The 13,313-nt window shown below is 41.8% G+C and overlaps 1 protein-coding gene across 1 annotated transcript in view; it reads left to right on the forward strand.

Annotated features, from left to right (window-relative positions):
• bicc1a (BicC family RNA binding protein 1a) overlaps positions 1 to 13,313 on the forward strand; it is a 70,293-nt gene that overhangs the window by 51,098 nt on the left and 5,882 nt on the right. The window contains exons 8-18 of the mRNA XM_008429252.2: positions 2,144 to 2,395; positions 3,927 to 4,058; positions 6,705 to 6,909; positions 8,723 to 8,884; positions 9,019 to 9,179; positions 9,278 to 9,413; positions 10,961 to 11,114; positions 11,520 to 11,679; positions 11,755 to 11,794; positions 11,890 to 12,044; positions 13,064 to 13,220. Of these exons, the coding sequence (XP_008427474.1) occupies positions 2,144 to 2,395; positions 3,927 to 4,058; positions 6,705 to 6,909; positions 8,723 to 8,884; positions 9,019 to 9,179; positions 9,278 to 9,413; positions 10,961 to 11,114; positions 11,520 to 11,679; positions 11,755 to 11,794; positions 11,890 to 12,044; positions 13,064 to 13,220 (1,714 nt within the window). The remainder of the gene's footprint in view (positions 1 to 2,143; positions 2,396 to 3,926; positions 4,059 to 6,704; positions 6,910 to 8,722; positions 8,885 to 9,018; positions 9,180 to 9,277; positions 9,414 to 10,960; positions 11,115 to 11,519; positions 11,680 to 11,754; positions 11,795 to 11,889; positions 12,045 to 13,063; positions 13,221 to 13,313) is intronic.

Below are 13,313 nucleotides of genomic sequence, written 5' to 3' on the forward strand. Positions count from 1 at the left end.
AAACCAAGCACAAGAAGCCAGACTGCCCGTCTTGTGCAAGTATAGATAAAATAATCACACGTAACTGATGTTCAAAGGGTATTGGGAGCTGAGTTTGGTCAGGGACTGCCAATATCAATCATTGAAGATGTTGTGGTTGGGCCCACATGACCCAACACCTGGGACTGGTCGGTGAATCCCTGCTGTGGACAGTGAATCAGCTCTCAGGTTTTCCCACAGATACTCAGGTTTTCATCGTAGCATGTGACCGTGCTTTCATTGTGGCTCTGGGAGTGTGTTTAAAGTTGTTTTCCTGCCAGAGGTTAAGCTTCCACCTCAGTCTCTACAGGTTTCCTTCTAGTGTTGCCCTGAATTCATACCTGTGTGCAGTGTGAAGCTCACAACTAATGCAGATAACACAGCCTCCAACCTGAACTTTATATGTTTGCATCTTAAGAGTTGTCCTTGGTCTTTTCCCTGGTCGATGCTCTCCTTGCCCAGTCAGTCAGTTTAATTGGACAGATATGCTTTGTCAGATTTGCAGTTTTGCCTCTTTATTTTTTTACCTTGCCAGTAAAATCTTCAAAGCTTGAAATATTGTTTTAAAACCTACCTCTGCTATAGACCTCTCCACAAAGCACTTTTCAATTATATTGTAAACCATTAAGAAAAAAAAACAAAAACATGTGGTTTTCTTTCCACATGTACTGGTATTTAGTATTGCTCTTTCACATATAATAAAAAATACTTTTAAGTTTGTTGTTGGAACTATGTTATGAATACTTTTGAAATGTACTCTAGATGGGAAATAAAGAATTCTTAATATGGTGAAGATTTGACTGAATGGTTTTCCTTTTTTTAAATATGTACTCATTTAGTTCGACTCCTATTGTTTAAAGATTATCAAATGACTCATTAATCTTCTAATGTATTTTTTTTTATTTTCCTTTCAGTAATTGAAAACAACCTTACTAACTAATCATTCGGCTGGGAACAAAGCTTGTTGTTCCAATCATTGTTTTCTGCAAATTTACTACCTATTGGTTCGCATTTACGCATCTCTTCTGGCTCAAATCACATTTTGCCGAACAGCCTTAATGCATTGCATTGTTCTCGGTGCAACAAATGGAAGTGAATGCAAGAATTATCCCTGACTTTGGGGTAGGTCTGATGGGTTGGGTCTGAGGGCTTGGGAAACGTGCCAGATGGAGGTTAAAGGATCACAAGAATATGTAAGCTATGTTGTGTGGTAGTGTGAGACCCTCGGAGCACAGTCAGACGGTTGCCAAAAATGCTCTGGGTTGTTGTCATTTGCTGGCCACAGTGTGTGGATTCCTGTTAAACACTGGAAAAGACTTGCTAAGAGACAAATCACAGAGGCACCAAAGAATAAGTCTGTTTAATTCTGCATCAAGCGTTGGGTTGCACAGGATATCACAAATATTTCAGCATTGCAGTATCAGTATGTGAAATTTGCTTTGTGCAAAGGACAGTTTGGCTTCAGAGACAGGATTGTCTTGAATCACAGATCTACAGACCAACTCTACGAATGTCCTGGAGTGGCTCAGAAGCCAAAGTCCAGACGTAAATTTGATTGAACATCTGAAAATGGCTGCACAGTCATCTCTGCATAGAAGAATAGGCCAGACTGCCAAAAGAGATGCGCTAAGATTGTAGCATCATATTCAATGAGTGTTAAAAAATATTTAAAAAATAATAATTCTGCATTGTCATAAATATGTATTTGAGTGTAGAAGTTTGAGGAAGGAAATTAATTGAACTCAGTTTGGAATAAGGCTGAAGCTTGATGAAATGTGGAAAAAGTGAAGTGCTGTGAATGTTCTCCGGATGCACTGGACATACTCAACTGGGCTTTACATTTTCCTTTTCAACAGACATAAATGCTTGAAATATGTCACCATGTAATAAAACCATGTAACACAACTTTCACTTTTGGGTTGAATTACTGAAATTGACTCATTAAACAAGATTTATTGATTTTTCTGTGACATTTTACAGAAGGATATCACTAAAACTGAGAAAACATTATCTCTGTCACTAACTGCAGGAGTTAAATGTGTCTGTGGAACATATAAGAATCAATTCTTGTCTTGTTAAGTAGTTCTGTTTATAGCCCTCCACCTTGTCACCCCTGTATCCCCAGAGAGGCACGGCTCTGTTGCTAGAGCATCTGGCTGGTAGTCTGGCAAGCACCATCTCCATCACCACCCACCTCGACATCGCGCCGCAGCACCACCTTTTTATGAAGGGACGCAACGGCAGCAACATCAAGCACATCACCCAGAGGACCGGAGCCCAGATCCACTTCCCCGACCCCAACGGCCCCCAGAAGAAATCCACCGTCTACATTCAGGGCACCATCGAATCCGTCTGCCTCGCGCGGCAGTATCTCATGGTGCGTGTCTTCTTTTCATTTCTTTTTTTTTTTTTATTTTATTGACGTCCAGTTCAACGGTTGAAATGGATTACTTTAAACTAAACATTGTTTTGTGGTTAGGGGATGCTAGTGGTAGCATATTCCTTACATACACAGATTCCTTTGACTTTGTGGTAGCTATTATGGATGCCTGTGTCTCATTTACATTATCATGGTGTGTTTGAGTGATGCGTGGTTTTCAAATCGAGTGAAGGAGGGGGGGTGAATGATGATTGGCTCATGGGTCGCGAGCAGCCTTGAGAGAGGTTTGCTTGGCTCGTTGTCCTCTGTTGAAATATTCAGATCAGATAAAGGAGAATCTGTTTCCGATTCTAGGTTGGAGTGTGTGATCGTAGCATCTACATACCTGCATGCAGGATGGACTCTGGCTAAATCAGTTTGGCTCCGGGGCTTCATGTTTTGTCTGTGCGCATACTTTTCTAATTAGAGTTAATGATAAGGGTTTGGCCTGCGTGTAGCTGGAATTCATCTGCACGATTCCGCTTCACAAAAAATCCTCTGTTCGCATTCATGTGTTGGATCAAGAGTAGCACCTCATAATTTTTTTTTCATTTTGTCCAAAAATGCTCAGTGGCCATTTTTGTCTTGTTGCCCTCAACCACTGGGGCTACTCTTTCCTAAATTACTTTGGTGTATAATAAGAAGTCTGTTTCGGAGATGTGTAAAAGTAATGGCTGTTTAATCACCAGTGGCTTGAACTTCTGCTAAACTAGTTAGGACTTCTCTGTTGTAAACAGCGTATGGGTTGTTGTCCGGAGACCCGTAATGCGGTGTAGCCGTTTGAGAAAAGCTGCCTGTCTTTGTCTGTGGTCTCCCAGTTGGTCCCGAAGACGCTGAGGGAGTGCCAGAGTTGTTTCAGAGAACACACAAGACGATCCCTCTCTTCTTGGACAGTAAAGGAGTTACAGAAGGGGTGATGAACACTGAAAACAGAGAAGGTGAATTAAAGAAGAGTACTCGGAGGGTAGAAAGAGAGAGAAGACGGCTCAGGAGAGGGAGAAGACGTCTACCCGCAGTCCTATGGGTTTGTGATTTTGGCCTCTATAGATTCCTGCCTGTAAGCCAGACGGCAGATTACAGCTCCGGTCCGAGGGCCCCGTCAGAGCCGGCCTGCCTCCATATGCTTTGCTGCTAATTACACCCACTCTCAATCGGAGACCATTGAGTTCTCAGCCCAAAATACAGATCTTTGTGGTGCTTGTGGCTGTGATCGTGCAGAAGAGATTTAACTTGCCGGAATTTCCCGAAGGCTACAACGGGTCGAATGCCGCCATGAAACTCGTATTTATCGCCATGGCTAACGTATCGGTCTATAAATGGTAGAGTATAAAGGACAATTTACTGCTGGTTTCAGAAAGTGTATAATTTGAGTACACAAATAGGGCATAAAGCGCAACCATAGTGTTAAGCAGTGTCACTGTGCACCCGACAGTGTGAAAGTGTCTGCTGCAGTTTGTTTTCTTATCCTGTTTTCCTCCTTTTTATCCAGGGCTGCTTGCCTCTGGTATTAATGTTTGACATCAAAGAGGACATTGAGGTGGAACCTCAGTGCATCACGGCACTAATGGAGCAGCTGGATGTCTTCATCAGCATCAAACCAAAGCCAAAGCAACCCAGCAAGGTATGGGCCTGTGCATACTAATGAACTCGTAGCACCTCTTGTCAACAGTTCAGGCTGCCAGTGGTGGCGTAATGTTGTGGGGAAATATTCTTTTGGCTCCTTGGTAAGAATTTAGCATTGTTTAAAAACCACAGGCATTCTGTTTACTGGTGCTAACCATGTCTGCGCCGTTTATGATAACAGTTAAACAATCTTCTGATTGTTACTTCAAGCAGTATGGAGTACAACTTCCACAAAGCTTAATATTTTAAAAATGGTTGACTGTTATACTGACCTCCACAGTCACCAGATCTTAATTTGATAGAGCGTCTTTGAGATGTAGAGGACCAAAGGTTTAATTGCAAGATGTAAGCCAACAAATCTACAGCAAGTGCTGCCGTGTCATTATAGACAAAATCTCAAATGAACATTTGAGACAGCTTTTTTGCATCCATGCAGCAATGAATTAAGACGGTTCCAAAGCCTAGAAGAGGTTCAACATGGTGCTTGTAAGGTGGACCTAAAAAGGTGGCCAGTGTTGTTGATTCTTAGTTACAAGTAATGTCTCATTTAGGTTTGCTTGTCGCTATAACTATCAGTTATTTACAAGTAGTAATTTACCAATCAATTTGTTTTATACTTCATTGAAGAACCACTTCAACTGCAAAAATGCAATATGTTGCACCAGTATTAGATGGTTTGCTTCAGTAAAGTGTGGGAGCATGTTCAAAATCCATCTTCAGAATATGCTGAAAGGAAAACCTTGTTTTTATCTCTTACTTCTGCAGTTGTTGTGGCTAAAATAAAAATACAGTGCAAAGGCCCAAACTGGCTCATCTTTGCTTTGACACACTACCATTATAATGATGGGACCAAATGAGTCTGTTTTCAGTCAAGCATTTTGTAAACATTTTAGGGAAAAATCATAAAACAATCACAGTGCCAATTTGGATCACTATAATGACCCACAGTAATGGCTGTCGTTATGCCAACCTGCCGTCAATGCCTGGGTAACATTTTATTCTTGCATCTTATTAAATAGACAATTGAGGATTTCCGTGGTGCTCACTGACAGGATGCAGTTGTTTTTAGACATTAGCCTCCTCGCTATCTATGTTCGTAATTAAAGAGCAGTTTTATGTAAATTATTATTCAGCAAACAAATAACTGTCAGGAGTTTTGTCAGAGAATAGTTTACTCGGATTGATGGAAAACCTTAGAATTTAGATCGTCTAAAATCAAACCCTAATATCCAGAAGGCGACATGTGTTACGTTTTCTCCCTGGGAAAAACACAGCTTCTGTCTCATTCGATCAAATGTAAAAACGGGTCGAGTTACGAAAACAAGAAAAGCCACTGTGGCATTTCCAAACTACTTTCCATCAGCTGTCACAGTGTGGCATCTAAACAAAAAAGTAAATAAGAAAAAAAAAAATCTGCCTTGCTGCATTTTGATATTGTCTACCAGAGCTGAAAGAGGAAAACTGGAACCAAGTACCAACGGTGGGAAGAGGTCTGGCAATCAGACATCTGCCACAGCGGGGAATGAGAGGCGGCTGTCTCCTCTGCAGAACGGGCTGCCAAAGCATGTTCCACCTGATTGATGGGAACTTTGCTCATGTTCTTTCTCAGCCTTCCTAAATAAGCTGCTCGTTTTTAGACAAACACTTTTTTGTCAAGGAATACATTAAAGTTGGGCTGTTTTGCAAAACCTTCTGCTCCATACCGTGACTTCTAGTCTGCTAAAACAACCACAGCCAACTTCAGATTCAAAAAAACATGCTTTTGGTTTTGCTCACATTCTACCTCTCAACGACGTTTAATATTTCTAATCATATTTCACCACTTAGCTAAAGTCCTGACGAGACACTTTGAGGTGCCCACGTCCCGCCCTGAGCCGGGGCTCTGTGCCCAGAGCAGACAGCTCTGCAGGGATTTTTGCAGAGGTGCCAGGGTAAACACTGACCCAGCCCACACCCACTCAGGAACCCTTCACTTAAGCATTTTAACGAGGTGACTGCAGTCCCCCCGAAGGCCGACGCGAGTGTGCGCTGCGGCGCTAGCGCTCGCGGCGCACTGGCAAAGACGGAGGGGCTTTGTGTCAGCGAGAGGGATCGTGTTTGGGAGTCGCTTCTCAAAAGCGCCGAACGGTCAAATTCGGGGCAACGTTGTGCGCAGATTCATTTTGAGTATTTATGACGGGCAGGGATTCCAGTAACGCAGAAACTTTTGTTTTTCTTTTCATGATTGAACGTCTTACATTTCATCCGACATTAAGTATATTAGCTATTTTGCAATATTCCCCCGTCAGAAAGTGAGAAAGGTGATGGATTTCTAGCAGCTGATGAAGAAATGCTTTCTCTAGAACATTGCTCCCATGTCTCTCCCACTCCGCCTTAATGTTTATCCTTCTAATCTGCTCTTAATTCCCTCTTCCTTCCTCCCATTTCTTGTTGTCCCCCTCCTCGGTCTCCTTCAGACTCCCTATCTCTGGTGCCAACATTCCCTATCCTATCTATCCCTCACTCCTCTTTTTTTTTTTTTTCCTTCTTTCTCATGCCTCCCCCCGTCTCCTTCTTTGCCTCGTCCCCTGGCTCGTTTCCCCTCTTCACCATGTATTTTTATCCTTCCCAGCTACGTTTTGATCTCCTTCGTCTTCTTTCCCAGTCCGTAATAGTGAAGAGTGTGGAGAGGAACGCCGTCAACATGTACGAAGCTCGGCGTTTCCTCTTGGGTCTCGAGAGCAACGGGGTGTCCTGTTCTTCACCCTCCCTGGCACTGAATCCCACCACTAACGGTCCATCGCCGTCCCTCATTTGCCCCGTTGGCCTGGACATCCTGACCTCAGCTGGCCTGGGGCTGAGTAATCTGGGTAACAACGCCGTCCAAATTCTTTTCTTTCTTTTTTTTTTCTTAAGATGCTTCTGGTGGGGTTCCAGATGTTTTTCCATGATGTAGAAAAAATAAATCAGTTCCAAAAGATAAGATGTTATTCTTTTATTGGTTACACGAAATGCATCAGAGGTGAAATTTATTGACAGCGAAGTGGACGTCCTCGTAAATCACATTTTACTTCCTCCCAGCATCTGGTTGAGCGTTCACAGTATCGCACACGTCTCTCTCTAAAGTGAGATGTTGGTTGTTTCTGTAGGATCCTGGGTGGCACATAGAGATGTAAATACAATAAGATTGCCATTGTTGTCTTGATCTGAATCACGTGCATCTTTGACGTGCAAAACTTGAGAAAATGACATCAGCACAGATGTCATTTCTCCAAGTAGAAAAATCATAAACATTTATTTTGAGGTGTTTAATAACTTTTCACTTTAAGAGCTTTTCTGCAGGACTGACTAACATCCTGGTCAAGAGTTCAGTTTGTGTGAAAGTCCAGAAGTTTTTCTCTGTAAAAAGGATTTAGTCTGCTTTTTTTTTTTTGTTAGTTTTTTTTTTTAATTAAGTCTAGAGTTGCACAGATCAGAATTTTGTTCTATATTTTAGGGTTCCAGTGTTGCAAATTTATTTATTTTTTCATAACCTATTTATTATTTTTTTTCAACATGCTAATCATTTCACCAAATTCTATTTAAATATGTTTATTTTTTCCATAATGTTCACATTTTTTTGTATCTCACAAAGTCATATCTAAAAAAATATATATATATACATTTCACATGAATAATTAAATGTGTAGATGACCACATCCAGACGGTTATTTACCATCCAGTTCTTAATATTAATACTGTATTTGCAAATCCCTGAATATTCAGAATTTTTATTGATAAAAATAAACGACAAAATGTCCTAAATCAATCTGTGTGTAAAGAGAAAAAAAGTATTTATAGAGTGTAGCCTTATAGAGACTGTTAATTAAATCTATAAGTATTAATTTGGTTCAGCTTTGATCCAGACATTCTCATTATTTATAATAATTAAATGTGATTATTATAGTGGACACTCAGGATTCGCTGTGAGGGGCGCTATTGTATCAGTCTAGGAAGCCTCATGTGTGACTCTCTTTAACATTGATGTTTTAAATGCTTCAGTTTTCCTTTGCCCTTTAAATGACCATTATTACGATATAAAGTATGTGGCTTGTTAACCTGTTTTTTTTGTTTTTTTTCTCTCCTCAATAATTCAGTAAAACGTGTAAATTGGTTGGGGGAACCCGCTACGGTAGACGTTTTCTTGCTGTTTCATTTAAACCCAGGGGGCCGGGGGTGAAGCTGTGGATGGCCACATCCTGGCCTTTAGTAATTGCTACATGCTTCTTTTCCTCAGATTACAGGCCAGCCTGCCAGAAGAATCCCGGGTCTTATTCCTGGAGCCAAACTAGCCCCTTGTGAAAGCCACAGACCTGTTTCCTTCTGTTTTCATACACTGTGTTTGGGTTAAAACACCAGGCACCATATCGTTGGGTGCTTTCACTAACATGGGTTTATAGGGTATGATGATACGCTGGATATGTGCTTTTTGTTTCCACAACCTTGGAGAGATGCAAGACATTCTTCCTCTCATTTGCTGTCTGGTCGCAGTTTGATGGAATTCCAGTGAAATAGCCAGAAAAACCGAGATTGTTTTCTGAGGGCCTCAGCGTAACGTGTGATTAGCTTGAAAAATGGCCCTGCGCTTCGACGGGACCACCGTTGATCTTATTCTTTTCCTCCGTCTCGTCACGATCGCCGCAGGTTTCCTGGGTGCGACGGCGCCCCATTCCCTCCCGGCCTCGGCCACCCCGAACACGGTCCTGAACAGCCTGAACTCGGCTCTGAGCCCCCTGCAGACGCCGAGCCCCAGCACCCCCACACCGACCCCCTCCATGTGGCCCAGTTCGCTCACCAGCACCCAAAGTTTGTATACAGAACAACTTCTGAAAACCCTTCTTTCCTCAAATGTTTTTTTTTTTTTGAAGTATGAAATGCTTGCCGTCTGCTGTTCGTCCAGACTTGCCCACCAGGTGGTTGCGCTTTATCTTTCGTTGCAGGCTTTACGTCCCAGCTGGTGATGCACCCTGTAACTCAGGCCATCCTGATGTCAGGCGTGCAGGGTTACACACACAGCACGCCGTCTCCTCCGCCCGGCCTCGCCCCTATAGATAAGCAGCCAAACGGGGTCCCTGAATGCACGCTAAACGGGCATGTCAAGGTCAGCCTCACATCCTCGTTCGTCCTCCTGTCACTCAGTTTTTACTGTAAAACGAAGTGATTTAATATCTTCTGGTGTTGTCGTCTTTCAACGCGCAGCATCCTGGTTACGGGAGGTTAACGACGGCGTCCCTCGCAGAAACTGTCTTAAGTCCGACTCCATGCGACTCGGCCCAGGAGGCCAGTGGACACAGTCCCTCAGAGCCGCTGTCAAGCAAGTCCAACCCAGACGAAGGTAAAAAAAAAAAAAACGTCAAACAAAAAAGCAACCAAGGAATACATGTTGTTACATTAGATGGGATCACATTTCTGTTCCTGAATATCGAGCCCCACGTGGATGTTAGTATTTTAGAGAACATTAGTAAATAAACAGCATGATAAACAATGAAAGAACACGTCATGGATAAAGTTGTGATTTTGCTTAAAAATCTTTGCATCGGTGCATGTTTGCACAAGAGACAACGTATAGAAATCAACCAGTCAAGGTTCATCGTGTGACTGGAAAAGTGCTACACAAGTCTATTTATCTTTTAGGTTTTGATAGTAAAACTTTATTCCAAGTTTTAAGCTTTCAGCAGAGTACTGTTCAGACCATCAGTATCAGTGGAAGGAAACTCTGGCCTTTATGGAAGGAAGGTGAGAAGTTTGTCATAAGCCAGGTTAGTTTTAGGTTTTATACCTATTCGAAAATATTCCTGGTCTGTCCCATAAATTTCCTGCAAAATGCATTAAGTTAGTTGTTGCTATGTAAGAAAATAAGAAAAAAAACACTCGTGAGGTATGAAATACTTGAACTAGATCTTATAACTTCATTAAAGCACCTCAGTGGTTGCGGTTGTATTCAGAAATGTGCCTCCCATTCATAACATCCAGCCCTGTTCCACTTCCTCCGTCCTATATGTTTAAACAGAGTAATGTGATTTATGCGTTATTATGACCTTGGCCGAACTAAGAATTTGAGTTGCTAACATTTTCAACTGCGCTCTGCTGGAGCTCAGCCATCTGAACCGAGCATAAACGTCCAAAATCACGTTTTTTTTTCCACTTGAGATTTATGTCGCTCTGAAAACCACACTGAGGGAAATGTGTAAAGCTAATGTCTGTCTCTGCTTCTCCTCCATAGCGTCCGGCCGAGCTCGTGCTTTGCATTTATTGGAACGGAGACAGATTAACTGCTGGTCTACTAGCGATTAAGAAAGGCCTTCATTTCCTCTGCATTTCACGTTCGTGGGGGTTTTGCCCTCAAAAGCTTCACTCTCACGCGTCTCGTTTTTCCCCGCTGCTTTCCGAGCCGCTTCGACTCTCTCCTTTCTGGTGCGTCCCGGTACGCTTTCCTTCCCGCCGTCTCTCACCTGCTCCTGTGCCCCCAGAATGTGTTTGGACTCGGCCCGGGCGATCCATGTCGACGATCCATGTTGACTCCGCTCCGAGGATCGTCTGAGCAAACATCGAAGCCGCACCGACATCGTATTTCATGTCGCAGTGTTCATGTAGTCGTGCTTTACATGCAAAGCACGCACACACAGACGTGCGCAGAAGCAGTTTTTTTTTCATACGAGTGACATATGAAAACCATCATCATCACAGCCACTGTGTTTTTAATTAATTCAGCATCTGACTAAAATGTTAACTCTCGTCTTCATACACATAATGACACAGTTAGGGCTCAAACCTGAATTGTTTCAGCTGTTGTTTTCAGGACTTTTTTTTTTCTTTTTTTTTTTATGTCTGCATAATATCGGGGAAACGTTTGTTTTTTTTGGTTTTGTTTTTTTTCTTCAGGCTCCGACACATTTGTGGAAGTGGGCATGCCGAGAAGCCCCTCTCACTCAGCCAATGGGAGCGAGCTGAAACAGATGCTGGCTTCGTGCAAGACGTCATCTGGGAAGCGACAGGCTGTGGAGCTCCTGCAGGGCACCAAGAACTCCCATCTACAGTATGTTTGTGTCTACAAAGATTGCTGGCATCTCCTAGTAGATTTTCTTTTTTTTTCTTTTTTTTTTTTGGATGAAATGGTATCTGGCTGAAATGAAACGCAAATCTACAGATTTTGTTTTAATTAAGGCAAGATGTTACTACATTAATGACAGATGGTTAGTTATCCCCGCAGAGTGAAAGAGGATTTAGGAGTTTTAGGTGTTGGCTGCCACATGGACTGTGTTGCACACTAAACCTGGACAGGATTGTTACAGAAAGAGCCAACTGCGTCTCATCCTTCCCATAACCCCTAATCACAAGATATCCTCAAAGATTGCATCAAGAGATGAAATGAAAGGGAAAAGCATAAATTGCATCTATTTTATCTTTTTTTTTTTTCTTGTTTTCTCTGTGATTCTGCCAGTTCTGACTGCCTCCTGTCGGACGCGGAGTCCAGCTCGTCGGACGGTCCCGTGGCGGATAAGAGGGCGCCGGGCAGTGAGCGGGCAGCCGAACGGGCAGCACAGCAAAACGAGAGGGAGCGGATCAGACTGGCGCCGCAGACTTCTTTTGCTAACATGCAGGTAAAACATCTTGACACAACTCTTTCTGCCTGCTCTAAATATGAAGAGATGAAAGCGTTTCCTGTTTTTCTCCAGGCGTTCGACTACGAACAGAAAAAGCTGTTGGCGACCAAAGGTCAGTTTGTGCTTCATTTCATGTAGTAAAATGTAGCGAAATTACAAACGTTTTCCGTTCTTCAGTTTGACCGGGGATTGTCTGTTTAATTAAAGCAATGTTGAAGAAGCCCGTGGTGACGGAGGTGCGGACCCCGACCAACACCTGGAGCGGTCTGGGCTTCTCAAAGTCCATGCCAGCTGAGACCATCAAGGAGCTGCGAAGAGCCAATCATGTCCCGTACAAACCCAGCATGAGCACCACGTATGAGGTCAGACACAGGAGGAAAAAATGATGCTTTCAGCATCAGCAGCAGCCCAGATCTCTAAACAGCTTTGGAGTTTTTTTTTTTTTTTTACTCCATCCTAAGGGTTGAATAAAATCAAATGAAATAGGGGAAACATTTTTTAGAATAAATAAACAAAAAATAAGTATGTGTTATGATTAAACAAACATTTTTAAACTCACAAAGCTGTTTAAGGTTTATTGAACAAAGTTTTTATTTACATAGGATTTGTTAAAGAAAGAATAGAGGCCTGTTTTGCTTCTTTTTTATATAATTATTTGGGGGTTTTTTTTCATTGCCATTGTGAGATCATATAACTACAGTATTAGATCACTTTATCAATGTATCTATTTACACATCTTTAGCAGGGTTACCATTTGTTATGTACATGATTCCTGCAAATGTGGCATTAAAAGAAAAATGTGCCATGATTTATATCACTTTTATTACAGTATTTTTATTTCAGTACAAAACATGAGTTTGTCTTCATTACAGTTTATGAAGCAGTACTGTGCTGAAGCTGAGGTCTGAATCATCAGTGTGTTAAAGAATTACTTAGTTTGACATCTAAATAAAGTAAAAAGGTTTAATAATATGGAAAAACTTGGATTAGATCATTTTATATTAAATATACAGCCTTCAAATCCTTTTGACATAAAACAACCCAGAAGCCAGTAAAGCAATGAATTGACTCCTCCAGATTGTTTTTGATTGCTTAGAAAACAAGCATAGTCAATAAGATATATTAAAGTGACAGAGTAAATATGCATTACATCACAAACATCCTGTAAAGTCAGATTATCATCTCTTTTCAATCTGGAAAATTCAACATTTGTTCATACTTATCCAGACATGTGAAATAAAGTTCCATACTTTTCAATAAAACAGAGAAACATTTCAGTCTCGTTTTTACTTTTAAATCATTTTTTGTGTATTTTAACCTTTTCTTTACATTCAGAATGACTCCTCAAATATTTTGTCTGTCTTGTGTTCTTGCGTTCCAGGGTTCTCCCCTGTCTCTGTCTCGAGCCGGCAGCCGGGAAGGCGTGGGAAACGGCAGCGACTCGGACAACTGGAGGGAGAGAAATGGGAACGGCCTGCCGAACCACACAGAGTTCCCCTCCGCGGTCAGCAGCCCGAAGAGAAAGCAGAACAAATCCGGTCAGTTTTATTGCATCTTTCCTCCATACTGTTGACATTTTTGCCTCTGACTCCAAACTTTAAAAAAAAAAATATATATATATATATATATAT

Source organism: Poecilia reticulata, linkage group LG15 (assembly GCF_000633615.1).
Source record: "Poecilia reticulata strain Guanapo linkage group LG15, Guppy_female_1.0+MT, whole genome shotgun sequence".
In the NCBI taxonomy this organism is placed as follows: Eukaryota; Metazoa; Chordata; class Actinopteri; order Cyprinodontiformes; family Poeciliidae; genus Poecilia; species Poecilia reticulata.